We start from the raw sequence: 18,587 nt of genomic DNA on the forward strand, positions 1-18,587 counted from the left end.
ACTGTACTGAAAGTGAAAAACAGTATGGTTGTAAGGGTACAGTAGTTGTAAGTTTATCAGTTTTTTTGTTTTGTTTTGTTTTTTTTACAAATGTTTATTCTTAAATGTACAATAGGTTCCAAGACAACACTTCATTCTAGCTATAGGTGGCAACAGATGTTATGGCAGGGAATCCAGATGTTTAGTCCAGATGTTTAAACAGGAATGGAACTAAGGATCATCATTGCCTCAGGCACAAGGAACAACTTACTTTTTGCCAGATTTCTTAATTCCACCTGTGGCCAGGGGGCCTTTCCCCGTGGCCTTCGCTTTTAGCTCCTCAAGTTTCTTTTGCTCCTCCTTCTGTTTCTGCTTGAATGCCTTATCTTCCTCATCCATCTCCTTGGCTTGCTTCTTGGGCTGCTTCAGGGGCTTCTTCTCGCCACCTTTGAGGCCCGACATGGCACTTGCCGCCCCTTCCCCAGACCCTGCCACCAGATGTGGATATCAGTTTTTTTACCATCATGATACAAACCATCTTAAGTTGGGGACTGTCTGTATTGTCTTAGGTATTCTGGGTCTTTTGCCTCTCCTTATGAAATTTAGAATCAATTTGTCAATATACATGAATTGGTTCCTGGAATTTTGATTGGTATTGCATTGAATCTATAGATCGGGTTGGGAATAACTGACATCTTGGAACTGTTGAGTCTTCCTATCCATGAACATGGATCATCTCTCCATATATTTGGATTCTTGATTTCACTCATTAGAGTTTTGTAGTTTTCCTCATAGAGGTCTTGTGCATATTTTATTAGATTTTTCCCCTAAGAATTACATTATTGGGGTGCTAATGTAAATAAAAATTGTGTTTTTAATTTCAAATTCCACTTTGTCCTTTTTCGGTATATAGGAAAGCCGTTGACTTGTATCCTGCAACCTTACTATAATGACATACTAGTTTGAGTTTTTTTATTGTTGATTCTTTTAGATTTTGTGCATATATGATCATGTAATCTGTGAACAGTTTTATGTCTTCCATCCCAGTCTGCATCCTAGTCTGTATACCTTTTATTTCTTTTCTTCTCTTATTGTATTTGGTAAGACCTACATTACAATGTGAAAATGGGTGGTAAGAGGGGAAGGACATCCTTACCTTGTTCCTTTGTGAAAGCTTTGAGTTTCTCACCATTATGATGTTAGCTGTAGGTTGTTTGAAGATACTCTTTATCAAGTTGAGGAAGTTCTCTTTTATTCCTAGTTTACTGAGAGCTTTTATCATGAGTGGTTGTTGGATATTGTCAGATGCCTTTTCTGCATCAATTTATATGATCATGTGGTTTTTCTTCTTTAGCCTATGGATGTGATGGATTATGTCAGTTGATTTTTGAATGTTGAACCAGCCTGTTACCTTGGGATAAATCCTACTTGGTCATGGTGCATAATTTTTTCCACTGTTGGATTTAATTTGCTGTTATTTTGTTGAAGATTTTTGCATCTGTGTTAATGAAAATTCCTGTCCTGTAGTTCTCTTCTTCCCTTCTTCCTCCTTCCCCGCGTTTTTTTTTTTTGTTGTTGTTGTTGTTGTTTTGGTCTGTGTGTTTGTGTGTGTAGTTTTGGTATTAGGGTAATTCAGGCTTCATAGAATGAGTTAGGAAGTATTTTCTGTTTCTATAGTCTGAAAGAGATTGTACAGAATTGGTATAGTATCTTCCTTAAATGTTAACATTCACTAGTGAACCCATCTGAGCCTGGTGCTTTCTGTTTTGGAAGGGTATTAATTATTGACTTAATTTCTTTAATAGATATTCAGTTTGTTTATTTATTCCTGTGTGAGTTTGACAGAGTATGTCTTTCAAGGAATTGTTCCATTTTATTAGGTTATCAAATTGGTGGGCAGAGTTGTTCATAGTATTTCTTTATTCTTTTAATGTTCATGATACCTATAGTGATGTCCTCTGTTTCATTTCTGATACTAATAATTTGTGTTCTCTTTGTTTTTCCTAAGTTAGCCTGGTGAGATGTATAACTTTGTTGATTTTTTTCAGAGAACCACTTTTGGTTTCTTTGATTTTCTCTAATGATTTCTTGCTTTTGGTTTCATTGATTTCTGATCTAATTTTTATTATTTCTTTACTTTTGCTTACTTTGGATTTGTTCTCTTCTTCTTTTTCTAGTTTCCTAAGATGTGGAAGCATAGATTATTGATTTTAAATCTTCTTTTCTAATATATGCATTCAATGCTATGTTTCCCTCTAAGTGCAGCTTTCACTATAGCCCACAGATTTTGATTAGGTGTGTTGTCATTTTTATTCAGTTCCAAGTGTTTTTTAATTCTTTCTTCAAGATTTCTTTTTGACTTATGTGTTCCTTAGAAGTGTGTTGTTTATTCTCCAAATATTTTGGAATTTTCCAACTATTGTTCTGTTATTGATTTCTATTTTAATTCTGTTGTGGTCTGAAGGCAGACGTTGTATGATTTCTTTTTTTAACATTTGCTAAGGTGTGTTCTGTGGCTGAGAATGTGGTTGATCTTGGTGAATATTACATGTGAGCTTAAGAAGAATGAATATTCTGCTCTTACTGGAGGAAGTAGTCTGTAGACATCCATTACATCCAGTTATTTGATGGTATTACTGAGTTCAACTGTGTCCTTACTGATTTTTCGTCTGCTAGATCTGTCCATTTCTGATAGAGGGGTGTGAAGTGTTCTGATATGGTAGTGGGTTCATTTATTTCTCTTTGCAGTATTATCACTTTTACTTTCTATTGTTAGATAAGTACACCTTAAGGATTGTTGTGTTCTAATGGAGAATTGACCCCTTTATCATTATACAATGCCTTTCTTTATCCCTGATAACTTTTGCATGCTTTGAGGTCTCCTCTTTCTGAAAATTTATATAGCTATCTCTGCTTTCTTCTTATTAGTGTTAACATAATATATTTTTCAACATCTGTTTACTTTCAATCTATATGTACTTTTATATTTAAAGTGGGTTTCTTGTTGACAGTGTATACTTGGGTCTTGTTTTTTTGATCTATTTTGGCAATTGTTGTCTTTTAATTGGTGCATTTAGACCATTGATGTTCAAAGTGATCATCGATACAGTTGGCTAAAATAATTTTTTTCTAACTAAAAGTTAGTAGGGCTTTACTTTTGTTTTTGAGACCACATGAATGTGTTCTATTTGCATGTGTATAAAAGTACCTTACTCTTAGCTGTCCTAGAATCAATGTTCTTTTTTTTTAATTTTTAAAAAATTATTTTTTGACTGCATTGCGCAGCTCACAGGATCTTAGTTCCCTGACCAGGGATAGAACCTGGACCCTGGCAGTGAAGTGCCGAATCCTAACTACTGGACCACCAGGGAATTCCTCCATGTTCTTTTGATGGTTGTCTGTTTTTTTTTTTTTTAATGTTTATAAGTTATTTAAGTTTTAAATAGAAGCTGTCTTGTGAAATCTTTTGAACTCATTTAGGAATTTTTTTCCCCAGTGAATTGAGATACAGAAAATAAGGGAGTTAGAGAACTAAACTAAAAATGAACTATCTGTGGGAATAAGAAAGGTAAAGAATATGCTTATGTACATCTCAAGGATTTGAGAAGGCCATCTTCTCTGGGAACTCATTCCCAGACAGAAGATGTCAGTTAACTGGTATAATGCAAACTTCCCCTTTCTTTGTGAGCCCTGAATTAAAAGTGATCTTTGTATTTTGGGAAGCAGATTAAGTATTGTGGCCTGAAAACTTAATCATTGGATGTGATTTATACATTTTAGTTCCATACTCTACACTTGTTCTGTAGCCTCTGAGAACTTGCATGTGGTGAATTGTGTTATGATTATCTCTTCCTGAAAAAACTATCATACATGGAAGATACAAAGTTCTGCTTTATTATGCTTTTTACATCAAAGTTTGCTCTGGCAGTTGGAAAGAAAAGTAAACCAACTTGATAGTGTTCACCAGTAATCCAGAAGTATTATAGCAGTTGTTAATATTTATGTTTTTTATAATTTTTTGTTTTCCTAAAAGCAAAGGATAAGAAAACCCTTACACACATAATATAAGATATATAATTATCAGTGCACCTATTTTGTAATATATTTACTTCTGTTTTCTTAGAGTAGGAAGAAGTGAATAGCATAGTTTCTTACACAAAGTAAATGATCAGTAAATATTCAATCGGTGAATGAATAAATGTGTGAAAAAAGTGGAGACCTTCTTAAGGATTGAAATGTGATTAGCATGTACAGTAGAAGGCTAGCTTAATTGCTAATAAGCTTTCAAACCTGGAGGATTCTGTGGAAATATGTTGCATTTTTTTCCTGAAGAGTAGTATGATTGGTTTGTAGTCCTTTCTTCCAGTATCTAGTTATTGATTTTGAACAGTCGTAAGTAATTTGCTGGTGATAATTATAAAGACGTTACACAAAATACTATTCTACAGCAGTTTCCTCACTTATCTTCTTAGATTTTGAGCAGCAGCAACAATACAACTAGTAAAGACTGATAATATGGTATAATATGGTAATAGAGTTTATTTTAATCTAAACTAATACAGACAACAATTTAGTTTCTCATCAGATACCTGATGCTTTTTCTCTACAACTAGGATTTTAGAGATTCTGACAGTTTTCTTTCTGGCTATTTCTATGACTCAGGACTAGAATCTCTTCATGTCCTTTCATTGTTCCTAATAAACATTCTGTTTTTTCTTTAACTGATTGCTACTTTTTCTTACTTCAGTTCCTGTCTAGGTTTAGAAGGGTAAGAATCTTCAGCATTGTGGCATAAGAGAAGGGAATTGTGAGATGAAATTACATTTTTAGAGTTTAAAATAAAGGATGAAGGACCTGAGTTGAGTAATACAGAAATCAAGGCCCAGAATTGATATGATACAGGAAATCCTTCTTTTCCAATTCTGTAATTATTAATATTGCCTGCATTTATTTTCCATTAGTTTTTCTATTAAAGAATAATTTTAGAAATTATTTTTAGATGAAAACAAGAAACCAGTTTATTTGATTACAACACTGGATAACACAATGGAAGATCTGTTAACACTGGAATATGTGAAGGTAAGTAGTTTGATTTATATTCTTGTTATGGTAAGCATACTGCTGAAATGTTAAAATCAAGTTTTATAAGTTTAGCAATATTCAGTTTAATCTTCATTCTGATGTGATCACTATAACTCCTAAAAGTTTAAGATTTTTTTGTTTTGTCATCCTCTGTTAGATACTTGTGATTTATAAACACTTCACGTAGCAAGATAATAAGCAGCCCACATTCTAAGTAGAAATGACCTGCAGTTTGGCTATTTCGCCCCCATCAGGATGTCAACAAATTTTTCAGTCTTGATGGAATTTATTGTGGTATAGGATACAAGATGAGGCTTTCACTTGATTTCCCACCATTGTCTGAAGTTACCTAATTTTCCTGCTGTCAGTGACTCTATTCCTTTCCTATTGCTTTATGATAACCATTTCGTCATTTATTAAGTTTTTATGTGTACTGTGGTCTACATATGATTTAGCCCTTGTTTTCATTGACCTGTTTTTATGTAAGTGCCATGTTATTTTAATAATTACAGTACTTAATGCTAAATGAGAATTATATCACTTTTAAGACCATTTTTTATTATTACTGATAATAGATATTTTAGTGTTTTGTTGTTTATGAATTAAACAGCTTTTATATTGTAGAAATGTTCCAAATCTAAAGATACCACAGAGTATTTGTTACCTGGCGACTGTTCCATCAAAATTTTGTTTTAACATATAGGAAGATTTGGGAAGTATCTTACAGAGTTGTTGCTGACTAAATGATTGTCCTCTACATGTGATAATACCTAAATATCCACTCTTGATAATAAGCAAGATAGTATGTAACATTTATTGAATACTTAGCAAATTTGTTCTGGTGAAGCAATCGTTTGTTTAAGTAATTTTATATATATATATATATATATATATATATATATATATATATATATATATATATATGAATAGCTGGAAAAATTATATAAATGTGTGTTAGGACCATTATGTAATTATATATATACATATGTCTTCCTATGAAAATCTAACAGATTTGATCTTTTCACTTTGTATAGGCTGAAAAGAACTTACCCATAACCATGTTGAAGGACACCTATAACAATGTTGTGCAACTGATTAAGGTATAGGTGAATAATAATTTATTTTTTAATTAGATACTGTATTTCTAAGCAAATATTTTATGAAAATTATTTTATAACTAGAACTGTAAGATCCTTGAGGATAAAAATTGAATATTATAAATTGTATCCTTTATACCACAAAGAATACAGACGAATATTTGTTGTATTACTAAAATCAGCTTTGTTCTTTAGGTGAATTTTTCCTCTTTGGATATTCATTTACATACTGAAGCACTGCTGAATACAATAAATTATTTTAATAATATCCTTCCATATTCGGAGGAAAAATCAGCCCCAGTGCATATTGCAGAGACTGAAGACAAAGGAGAGTTTATTAAAAAAATACGTATGTTTCTTTAAAATTCAACATCAAATTTTTACTAAGTAGATCAATAAGTTTTGGCTTTTGCATTATTATTATAATATTGGCTTTAGAATTCTATTGCTAGATTAATATTTAGAAAGATTCATTATATACCAGGTTAATTTTAGAAAATAATAATAAAGTGATTATTGCTGAAGAAAAGTGGCTTTTATTTATCTTATCATTCATTTTAGTTGAAGATTATACAGTAAAAGTATTTAGTGTAATTAAATTTCATGCATTTAATATTATTTAAATTAGAAAAATAGAACTAACAAAATTTGAATAATATGAGTATATTTTTTAATCAGAGTGCTTTTTTAAGCAGTCAAAAGTTGCAAGTTTGATAATAACATGTATCACCCTGTAATCATTAAATCTCAAAAGATTTATGACTTTACAACTACAACCTCTTAGTTTCAAATGTTATTCTCATCTAGGAACTATTTTTGTTTTGTCTCTTTGCACTTGTTTGGCTTTGTTTTCATTGGATTTGATTTTCTTTAGCATTCCTAATTTAGTAGGTAATATATTGCTTTTTTTCAATTTGCAAATCACGTTTTCCTCTAGCATTATCATTGTTGTGATATTTCAGTTACTTTATAAGTGTAGTAAGGTAACCACTAAAAGTTTTGTCTTATGTTTTACAATATGACTTTCTTTTTGCAGCTTTAAAACTATCCAAGAATGAAGATATTATTACCTTACAGATTTTAGCAGAATTATCATGTTTACAGATCTTTATTCAAGATCAGAAACATAACATTTCAGAAATTAAGATTGAAGGTAATAAGATTTGAGGAAAAGTAAATTCAGAACTATTAAATGAAGGAAAAAGAATTTAATAATTTTTTTTCCCTTAGGGCTTGATTCTGAGATGATTATGAGGCCATCAGTGACTGAAATAAATGCAAAGCTAAGGAATATAATTGTCCTGGATTCTGATATAGCAGCTGTATACAAAAAGGTATGAATTTGTTTCTATTCATTAACATTATTAAATATAATTGTCCTTTAAGATTGTTCATAGGTATAAATGAAACAGTCATCGGATTTTAGCAGTGTGTCTTAGTAGGTCCATGGGCTTTGAAGTTAGGCATAATTAGGTTCTTATTTTAGCCCTGCTCTTCAGTAGTCGGGTGGCCTAATCTCAGAATCTGTTTATTTGTAAAATGGCGATTAAGTATCTCATAAATGAAATTAGTACAAGTGATACTGCTGGAACTTGGTTGTGGAGTGCTTTTGTTGGGGGGAGGGTAGGGGAGTAACAAATGCCTTATTTACTTTTTATCTTTTTGCTATTTTGAAGTATTATGAACATTTCAGATTTCAGAGCAGAGGATATGAAGTCAGATTGAATAAATGAGATTTTTTTTTTAAAGTTTATTTTCATGGATACTTACTAACATAGCATTATAATGTTAAGAGAGTCCTTTGAACTAGGTGGCAAGTGGTTGAAGGATAGGTCCTTTTGTTGTTACTGGGTGCAAGAGAGTAAGGTTCTTGGACTAGATACTATTGTGGAGTTGGACAGGTAATCTTTAAACAATGGAGCATCTGGGTAAGGTGGTATATTTAAAGGAGTGAAGAGAATATCAAATAGTAGGATTAGAAAAGAATGAGGTACTTGTTGAGTCAGGAAGTCAAAGTTTGGAATGTGACAGGAAGAAAGGAAATAGATGTATAGGCTTATTAGCAAATAATACAGATGATATACAATGATGACCTGACTTTTATGTTAAATAAAAATTCTTATGCCTTATATTTTCTTATTGTGGTTTGTTAGTATGAGATAACAAGAGTCCCCAAAACATCAAAGGTACATGGCTCATAGGAATAAAGAACAAGAAATTTTTCAGAAGCCATGGTTTGATTTGCTTCCATTGCTTTTGTTTGAAAAATTATAGTATTAGAGCACTTAGGAAGTAGATTGTCCATTTTATTTGTCCTATTTAGAAAGTAAATGTAATAAATAAATGAATCTACTAAAAGTCATACAAGTAGTTAGTAATGGAACTGATATTATAACCTAAGACATTTACTTTTTTTCACTGTAATTTTATTTTTAATGCATCTTTAAGGTTAAAAATCCAACTTAAGAAAAGCTACAAAATGAAGTTTCTCACTTGTGTCTTCTTGTCCCACCCCGTTTTCCTTTCCATATTTCTTGACTTTGATTCCAATGTATATGATTTTTAAGCAAACTACCTTCATAACTCTCCACTTGTCAAGGAACCAAAGAGACATAATCTTTTTGCCCTGGATCAGAGCTTTGTAATTACTGTTCCATGACACACTATTGTGCCCTGAGTGGGTTTTAAGTATAATATATTGAGCCCTTCAGCTTTCTGGGCAGCTGGATAAAGGACTAGAGTTCTCAGATTATTTGACTCTGTCCTGGAGCAGCATTCATTTATACTAGTATCATTGTACAGATACTATTATTTATGTGTGCCATAACCTGAAAAAAATTCTAGCTGACCTGACATTCTCATGAAATAAAATATCACTGTAAATTATGGGTGTTTAAAAATTTATCCAGTTGTTAAACTTGTTAATTCTTGGTGGTAGATACACCAGTATTTCTCACTGTTTTATACTTTTCTGTCTTTAGTATCAGGCTAATATTGTCTTCATAAAATGAATTTGGAAGTGCTTTCTCATCTGTTTTCTGAAAGATTTATGTAGAATTGGTATATATTATGTCTTCCTTAAGTGTTTGATGGAACTCAGCAGTGAAGCTGTGTGGCTTTGAGGTTTTCTGTGGGGAAGAATTTTTAATTACTGTTCCATTTCTTTACTTGATGTAAGTCTAATCAGATTTTCTTGTTCTTCTTGAGTGAGATTTGGTAATGTGGGTCTTTTCTGGAATTCTCGCACATATGGTTTTGTTTCTATTGTTCTTACATATTTTTATTACAAATTGAGATGATAACAAGCTATTATATAAATTGTATATCCTTGCTTTTTTTCCTCCTTACTCTTCATTGTAGTTGTTTTTTTTTTTTTTGCGGTACGCGGGCCTCTCACTGCTGTGGCCTCTCCCATTGCGGAGCACAGGCTCCAGACGCGCAGGCTCAGCGGCCATGGCTCACGGGCCCAGCCGCTCCATGGCATGTGGGATCTTCCCGGACCGGGGAATGAACCCGTGTCCCCTGCATTGGCAGGCGGACTCTCAACCACTGCACCACCAGGGAAGCCCTTCATTGTAGTTTTTAACCTTATATGTTTGCATCCTTAAACAATATATTGCCCAGTTTTGTGGTATTTGGAAATATATGTTTTATTTTGAAATATAGCATATACACAAAAGCAAGTAATATAATGTAAAGAACAACAGTAAAACAAATACCTTTATACCCAACCCTCAAGCCAAATAATAGAACATACCCCAGAAGTCACCAGTATGCCCTAATTTGACTTTATTGTACTGTCTCCTTGGAGAGTTAACTATGTCCGGCTTTTTGTATTTTTAATAAATGTTACCAACTATGTATGAATCCTTACGTAATACGTTGTTTCATCTTGCACTCCCCTTTTTAAAGGATATCATATTTTATATGTATTTCTTTAGCCTTGCATCTTATCATTCATTATATTTTTGAGGTGTATCCATGTTGATGTTTGTAGGTATAGTTCATTCATTTTTATTACCACTGGTTATTTATTCATTGTTCTGTTGATGGATATTTGGTTTCTACTTTTTTGTTTTTATGAGTATTGCTTCTGTAACTAGTCTTGTATCAATACGTGTCTCCTGATATGTTCTTGGACATATCTCATGCAAGCATTTTTCAGAGAATCTATATTTCTAGTGGCATATGTACTCCCAGGAGCAGTGGAAGAGAGATCTGGTATTTCATTTCAATGCCAGTGCTTGGAATTGTCAGATATTACATTTTTCGAAGATCTGGAGTGTATAATATGGTGTTTTCAGTTTGTATTTTTCTTACCACTAATGAAATTGCACATCTTTTCATATATTTATAGACTATTTATACTTGCTCTTCTATGAGATGCCTATTAGTTTAACTCAGGTGCCAGTAAGCTTTTTCTGTGAATAGCCAGATTGTAAGTGTTTTAGGCTTTGTGGGCCATGAAGTTTTTGTTGCAACTATTCAACCCTGCTCTTGTAGTGTGAAAGCAGTCATTTGTGTAAATGAGTGATTTGGCTGTGTTCCAGTAAAATTTTATTTTATGGATAATAAAATGTAAATTTCATATAATTTGCATATGTCACAAAATATTATTTAGATTTTTTTTAACTACTTAAAAGTATATAAACCATTTTTACCTAATCCTGCTGTTTGTAGTTTGCTGGCACCTGGTTTAATTTATCAATTTTAGAGGAAGGAACATTTATTTTTTTCTTTATTGATTTGTAGGAAATCATTTAATATTTTATACATTATTCCTTGCTTAGTTTGTGTTTCAAATAGTTACTCCCAGTTTGATTATGATGTCTTTTGATGAACAAAAGTTATTAATTTTAATGAAGTTGAATTTATCATTCTTTTCTTTTTTGGTTTGAGAATTTTGTCTTCTAAATCATTCCATCCCCTGAATTCATAAAGTTATTCCCCTATGTGACCTTCTAAAAGTTATATAATTTTGCCTTTCACTGTTAGGTCTTTCATCCTACTTGGAATTGATTTTTCTGTGATTGAGACTGGGGTCCAATTTCATTTTTTTTCACACTGGGTTGTTTTTTTCCTAGTATCATTTATTTAAATAGCTATCCTTTTCTTACTTGTATACAGTACTATATCTATTAAATATTAAGTGTAGATATATGGATAGATTTATTTCTGGGCTCTCTTTTGTGTTCCATTGGTTTACTTATCCTTGAATCAGTACCAAACATACATATAGTCCTTATTTGGTGCTGGATAGTGTTCTAAATGCTTTATAAATATTAAGGTATTTAATCTTCACAAATGCCATTTAGATCAGAATTTCATTTTCCAATATTATGGATAAAGAAACTGAAGCACATAAAGGTTTAACTTCTTGAGGTCACATATCTAGTAGAGCTTCATCTAACATCCTGGATGTAAAAATCAGGCATTCATGCTCTGTAGTTTATGCTCTTAACAACTATTTTATACTGCCTTTCAATTCCAAACTGAATTATTGAGCTTAATTCTTAAGCTTTATAATTCATCTTCCATCTTGTTCCTTTTCTTCAATAATGTCTTGGCTGTTCCTGGACTTTTGCATTTACATATATAAATATAAATTTTAGAACCTTTCACGGTCTACCAAAAAAAAAACAATCCCACTGGTATTTTGCCTTTAAAAAGCAAGCAATTCTTTCTTTCTTTCTTTCTTTTTTGGTAAAATAGCTTTATCCTCTGTCAAAACACACTTTGGGGGGAGGGGAGGAGAAGGAGGCAACACAGCCTAGCGCCCCAGCTTATTTAGAAGGGGACATGAGATTTAAAAGCCTCACCCCACTGCTTGCCCCGCTGAGAAAATGTCATGACCCTAACACCCACTTATAAATATCTCGTTAGGTTAAAAAAAAAAAAAAATTTCCAGGGCCCAGCTGGCTTTACTCCTGCACAGAAAGGGTTAACCTTCAAAATTTGGTATTAGGGTCCCAGGATGGGGCTGGTAAGGAGAGGCAGATTGGGAAGAAGAGGGCCCTGAAAAACAGAGAGCGACAAGCCAGTGTGTAACTGGGGCCCTCCAATACATCCAAAACAGAGAAGGGGAAGGGTGCCTGTCAGAGACAGAAACCAGTGCTGTCCCAGGGGTTGTCTCACTCCTGTCCGCAGTGTCAAATGCTCTGGAGTGAGCTGTCCTTTCAGACACCCCTGTGAGGTCCCAATATCAGGATCTATCCTTTCTTCTCAGTCCCAGCCCATTCAACTCACCACCCACCTTTTAAGGTCCTAAAAGGGAGCAGCCCCCTCCCCAAGGAAGAAACGTGAAGAAAGCTGGAGGTCCTTCCTGGGAGGAGGGTATTCCGGGGCTGGGCCACTTCTGGGGTCCCCCTTCAGTCCCTGACCAGGCGGTAAATGTGGTGCTGGACCCCCCACTCACTGGTGGAGACCTCGAAGACGTAGGTGGTGCAGAGCAGCAGTTCCTGGGTGTCTCTGTCACCACTGGAGGATGGTGAAGTTCTCCAGGACATTGTTCATCATATAGCTCTCGGGTAGCTGCCAAAGCTTGTGCAGGAAATTCACCAGGTGAATTTGGTGAGCGCAGCAGGCAGTACATGAACCTCCCATCCTCCAGCTGGGCATGCTCCTTCTCCACGTTCTCCACCAACTGCTTGCCAAAGAAGCAAACCTTCTTTGGAACAGGTGGAACAGGAGGAACAGGTGAGGATTTTGTGCTCCAGGCTCTTGTACTGGCTGCTCACTAGATAGAAGCCACCACTGCTGCTGCCGGCCCCCACCTCCTCACCACTCAGCCCCCAGTTCAGGTCCTCCCAGAGCTTGACCAGGAAGAAGGCGTGGGGGGCCCAAAGTCATACAGCTCCCGCAGACCACCCTTTTTCTCAGGGAATTTGTCATAGATCTGGCGGATGTCCACATTCCCGAAGCGGGGTGCTCTGGGGCTGGGGCAGTGCTGGCTGATGTGCTGGCTGGTGCTGGCTGATGTGTACAACCAGGTGCCTCTGGTAAGAGTCAGCTGCATCCAGAGGTTCCACAAAGGCCAAGGACTCCACCAGCTGCAACCGAGCAGTGCCCAGAGTCCGAGCCTGCCAGGCTGGGGCTAATGGGGCAGGTGGGGCAAAGCAGGAGGTGAGAGGGCTTCGGGGAGCTCGTACCCTGGGAGGTCAGTAGATGGAGGAGTCAGTGACAAGGAGAGTCAGTGACAAGGAGAACGGTGTCTGCGAGAATGGTTTCACATCTGGAACATTGCAGGGGGGCCCAGAACCCCCCAACCAAAACTGGAAAAGCTCTGGGGCCTGAGGACCAGCGGGACCAAGTTTGGCCTGCAGGGAAGGTGCTGAGATGAGCTGGGCCAAGGACATGGTGGCCATTGTCTAGAAAGCTTTGTCCTTGAAAACCTGGTCCTTGAGCTTGGACTGGATTTCCCTCAATTTCCTTCAGGCCAAAACCTGGATATGACTAGAGATCTGTTTGCAAGTTTGAGTCTTCCTCGTTCTCAGCTTGATGTAGCGGTCAATCAGTTCATTCTGACCATATATCTTGCCTTCATCAGACAGGATGATTTTCCACCAGCCACAGGGTAGGTAGATGGCCAGGGCCTCCTGGAAGCTCTGTTCGATGTCTGGACTCCATACACCCTCTGTGTCTGGGCCCCTGTCTCCCCCCGCCCCCTCACTGCCGCCAGTGCCCTCCTCACTTCCTTCCTCACTTCCTGTCCAGCCGCTGCCATCGTCCAGAGGGGCCCCAGCCTACGGTTCCCCCGTGTGGGCCTTCTGGCCTGGGGCTGGGCACAATTATTTCTTTCTTTCTTTCTTTTTTAACATCTTTATTGGAGTATAATTGCTTTACAATGGTGTGTTAGTGTCTGCTTTATAACAAAGTGAATCAGCTGTACGTATACATATATCCCCATATCTCCTCCCTCTGGCATCTCCCTCCCACCCTCCCTATCCCACCCCTCTAGGTGGTCACAGAGCACTGAGCTGATCTCCCTGTGCTATGCAGCTGCTTCCCAATAGCCATCTATTTGACATTTGGTAGTGTATATATGTCCATGCCACTCTCTCACTTCATCCCAGCTTATCCTTCCCCCTCCCCGTGTCCTCAAGTCCGTTCTCTACATCTGAGTCTTTATTCCTGTCCTGCCCCTACATTCTTCAGAACCATTTTCTTTTTTAGATTCCATATATATGTGTTAGCATATGGTATTTGTTTTTCTCTTTCTAACTTACTTTACTCTGTATGACAGACTCTAGGTCCATCCACCTCACTACAAATAACTCAATTTCGTTTCTTTTTATGGCTGAGTAATATTCCATTGTATATATGTGCCACATCTTCTTTATCCATTCATCTGTTGATGGACACTTAGGTTGCTTCCAAGTCCTGGCTATTGTAAATAGTGCTGCAATGAACATTGTGGTACATGACTCTTTTTGAATTATGGTTTTCTCAGTGTGTATGTCCAGTAGTGGGATTGCTGGATGGTATGGTAGTTCTAGTTTTAGTTTTTTTAAGGAATCTCCATACTGTCCTCCATAGTGGCTGTATCAATTTACATTCCCACCAACAGTGCAAGAGGGTTCCCTTTTCTCCACACCCTCTCCAGCATTTATTGTTTGTAGATTCTTTGATGATGGCCATTCTGACTGGTGGCACAGTTATTTCTTAATGTTATCAACCATCCAGTGAGTTCTCATTTCCTTGACTGTCTCATAATTTTTTTCCTTTAGTTTGTTTAGATCAGGATCCAAAGGAGGTCCATACAGTGTGTTTTGATTAATATGCCTCTTAAGTCTGTTTTAATCTATAAGTTTCTGTCTCTTTCTCTCCCTTGCCATTTGTTGCTATCCTATTTATTTTGTAGAATTTTCCATCAGCTTTTGCTGATTGTGTTCTCATGATATTTAACATGTTCCTCTATTCCCTGTATTTCCTATAAATTGATAGTTAAATCTCATTCAGTGAGATTCAGGGTTATTTTTGTTTTTTTTTTTTACAGGGACTGGGGAGGGCAAGAATACTTCATAGTTGGTGTTGTGTATTTTCAAAGGATGCACAGTGTCTAGCTGTCGTTGTTTTTGTAATGTTAAAAACCATTATTTCATTAAGGATTGCAAAATGATAATATTCTGATTCAAACATTTCTTCTTTATTAAATGCGAGTTTTCACCAGTCTTTATTGCTGACATCTTCAAAATTTTGGCTACTTAAAAGTTTATTCCCTGGTAGATTCTGTAGGCAGGGCTCATAGTCATAAGAATAGTACTCCATGAGTGTCTATATATTGCATTACATTTATATTTACAGAGTACTTTGGCTGGATTTTGATTTTTTAGCTTGTATTTTTTTTCTAGATGATCTTAAACATGTTATTCTGTGTCTTCTGGCCTAGTGTTCAATCACATTGCTGCCTATGATTCTGATGACAATTTCACTTTCTTTCTCCTAGAAGGACTTGGTAATTTTGCCTAGATATTCAGAGCTCATTGGAAGCTTTGTGTGTGCAGGAGTTGGGACAGGTGGACTTCACGGTAGATGGTCAGTCAGTAATGTAGTGATTTGATGGCCTCAAAACTTGAGTATCTAAAGTTTTTTTTTTTTTCCCTCTCTCAGGCCAGTCATTTTCCTTTTAGAAAAGTACTGTAAGTATAGGCCTGACAGTCTAGATTCAGGGAGCCAGTTGGTTGAAGAATGTGGGGACCTTACATTTCAGTTTACAGATTTTTACTTAAAATACCCATTTTTCAGTATGGTGTTTTATTTACCCCTTATCTACACCTGTTGTCTCCTAGGCCACAACCTCTGTGCACTAAACACTGTCTTATGAAAATTTCTTCTCTTCTGTTGGGCTCAAGGGGGATAGTCACAGGTCACTCATGTGACTTATGGAAGATATTCTGTTTTTTATTGATTAATAGTATTGGGGATATTACAGTCTACCTTCCATTAATATTTTACTGCTTTATGTAGTATCGCATATCTTAACAGTGCTATACTGTCAATTCCTACTTCTTGCCTTTCACAGTATTATTGTAATATATTTTACTTTCGTGTATGCTGAAAGTCCACAATGTATACCTACCAACTGGGGTTTAGTCAGTTTTATTTAGAGCAATTAATTTTTTATAAGAGATGTATTTGCCTTCATTCTAACTATTTCCGGAACTCATTTCTTCATGTACCTTCAAAATTCTGTTATTTTTATTTCTACTTGAAGAACTTAATCATTTCTTTTAATGCAAGTCTGCAGGTTACGAATTATTTCATCTTTTGGCAGGGAGGAGGCATCAGAACTGGGGGGAAAAAAAGGCTTTTATTTCACCTTCATTTTCTGAGTGATATTTTTGCTAGGTGTACATAATTTCTCATCTTTATCTGATTGCCTTGAGAAATTGTGTGTGGTATGTCTAGGTATATGAAAGTACATTTTCATATTTGTCCTGTTCAGAGTTTTCTGAGCTTTCTGGATCTGTCTCAATATTTTTTATACCTTTTCAGATAGTTCTGCTTCCACTCTCTCACTTCCTCGCCTCCTCTTCCTCCTCCGCCTCCTCCCTATTCGTCTTCCTCTTGGGTTCCAAAAATTCTTATTAGATTCTTGTTAGATATTGTCCCATAACCTTTGGATCCTCTGTTCAACTCTTCCCATTCTTTTCTCATTATTTTTCGTTTGTGTAATTTCTTTTGACCTATTTTTTTTTTTTTTTTTTTTTTTGCGGTACACGGGCCTCTCACTGCTATGGCCTCTCCCGTTGTGGAGCACAGGCTCCGGACGTGCAGGCTCAGCAGCCATGGCTCACGGGCCCAGCCACTCCACGGCACGTGGGATCTTCCCAGACCGGGGCACGAACCCGTGTCCCCTGCATCGGCAGGCGGACTCTCAACCACTGCGCCACCAGGGAAGCCCTCTTTTGACCTATTTTTAAGTTCACTGATTTTGTCCTTGGCTCCATTGAATATGCTAATAAACCCATTGAAAGTATTCTTCATCTATTACCATGTTTTTTTAATCTTTAATATTTCCCTTTGAGTCTTTTTTCTGTTTTCCATTTCTCTGTTCATATTCTTCAGTCTGTTCATTCATATTTTCCATGTTTTCCACTAGAAGCACTTACCTTAGTAATCATAATAATTCAAAATCCACTGGCTGAAAGTTCCAACATCTTTGTTATACGCAAGTCTGGTTCTGTTGATTGCTTTGTCATTTATTTTCTTCTTGCTTTTTGGGTTGTTTCATAACTAATGATTGACTGTCAGACATCATATATAGGATAATAGAGACAGAAGTGAATAGTATTTATGTCTGAAAGTGAGTGTGCCTCCTTTTTCTGCTAGCCTATTAGCATGGGGGATTGAATCCAGTTAATGGAGAGCTGAACTGGGTTTGAGTTTTCTTGTTTAATATGATTCCCTTCAATATACCACTGCTTCACATTCCTTCAGCTATGTCTTGTGCTTAGGGGTGGGGGATTTGTTGTTGGAGTGCTGCTTCATACTATGCTGTTGACTTTTCCTCTACTCTTGTACCTCAGAAAGTTCTCTTTCCATACTCTTGGCTCTTTCCTTGATGTTTAGAGTCTACTGCTGCTTTTTCTTAGAGCTTGCCATCTTGATGGTATTTGGGGGTGGTGGTAGATTGGGAAGATGTTTTAAGTAGGCTTGTCATTTGTCCTAGTTCAGGTTCAGTCTAGCCAGATCTGTTTCTCCAGGTCTCAGAAATGGGGCATTCTTGGTGATCCTGTCCATCCCTCCCATGGCATTTGACTCAGATCTTTGGTAGCTCGTGTATGGGAGACTACGCCTTCCTGCTCCAGTAGAAGGTGCTCTATAATGGGTCCCAGGACGGTTTCTTCCCCCGAGTGTAGAGGGAGTTTTATTTTTGCCTCTGGGGTATAGTATTTTCACCTGTGCTCTGAGGGCAACACGGTTACTGCCTTTCTGCTAGTTTCTTAAGGCTTCTGTTCTAAGAGAATAATCCTGATGGAACTTTGGGCCTTTTCTAGAGTGGAGGCTTCTCCTCTCTTTGAGGGTTGTACCAAGGAAAGCTTCCTCTGGTATTCCACTCTGGCCCCAGTCACTCAGAAGCTCCCAGCAGAAAGCACACAATGAAGTGCTTGCAACTAAGTGTGAGCTCCTCTTGTGTCTGTGACTCCCAGGGATTCTGTGTATCACATGATAAGTTCATAGTCAACCTTTACCATTTTATCTGATTTCTTCTTACCTAACTTGTATGGTATCTGACAGCTCTTTTCTCCTGCCCCTTACCACAGGTGAGCTGGTGCTTAAGGTTCTCTCTTGAAGGTACCTTTTTTCTTTAGATTTTAGGCTGCTTAGTTGGCTTGTGACCTCAGATTTCTAATGGTTTTAAGAAAAGTTATGATTTTGTAGTTTATCTGTTTTTGTTTTTCTTGTTCTTAAGGTTTGGAGTGACTG

At 36.4% G+C, this 18,587-nt stretch overlaps 2 protein-coding genes and 1 pseudogene across 3 annotated transcripts in view; 1 reads left to right on the forward strand and 2 right to left on the reverse strand.

Annotated features, from left to right (window-relative positions):
• The window catches only part of VPS13A (vacuolar protein sorting 13 homolog A), a 265,502-nt gene that overhangs the window by 113,140 nt on the left and 133,775 nt on the right, over positions 1-18,587 (forward strand). Inside the window, 5 exon segments of the mRNA XM_079706494.1 lie at positions 4,979-5,058; positions 6,096-6,161; positions 6,354-6,507; positions 7,195-7,311; positions 7,389-7,492. Of these exon segments, the coding sequence (XP_079562620.1) occupies positions 4,979-5,058; positions 6,096-6,161; positions 6,354-6,507; positions 7,195-7,311; positions 7,389-7,492 (521 nt within the window).
• LOC307054669 (translation machinery-associated protein 7-like) lies at positions 155-478 on the reverse strand. The gene has a single exon (XM_079706495.1). It carries the CDS (start codon positions 439-441, stop codon positions 247-249), a length of 195 nt encoding a protein of 64 aa, XP_079562621.1. The 5' UTR covers positions 442-478; the 3' UTR covers positions 155-246.
• On the reverse strand, positions 12,527-13,522 carry LOC307054668 (transcriptional enhancer factor TEF-4-like; annotated as a pseudogene). Its single transcript has one exon. The product of its transcript is annotated as a transcriptional enhancer factor TEF-4-like (transcript).

Source organism: Hyperoodon ampullatus (genome assembly GCF_949752795.1).
Source record: "Hyperoodon ampullatus genome assembly, chromosome: 6".
NCBI lineage: Eukaryota > Metazoa > Chordata > Mammalia > Artiodactyla > Ziphiidae > Hyperoodon > Hyperoodon ampullatus.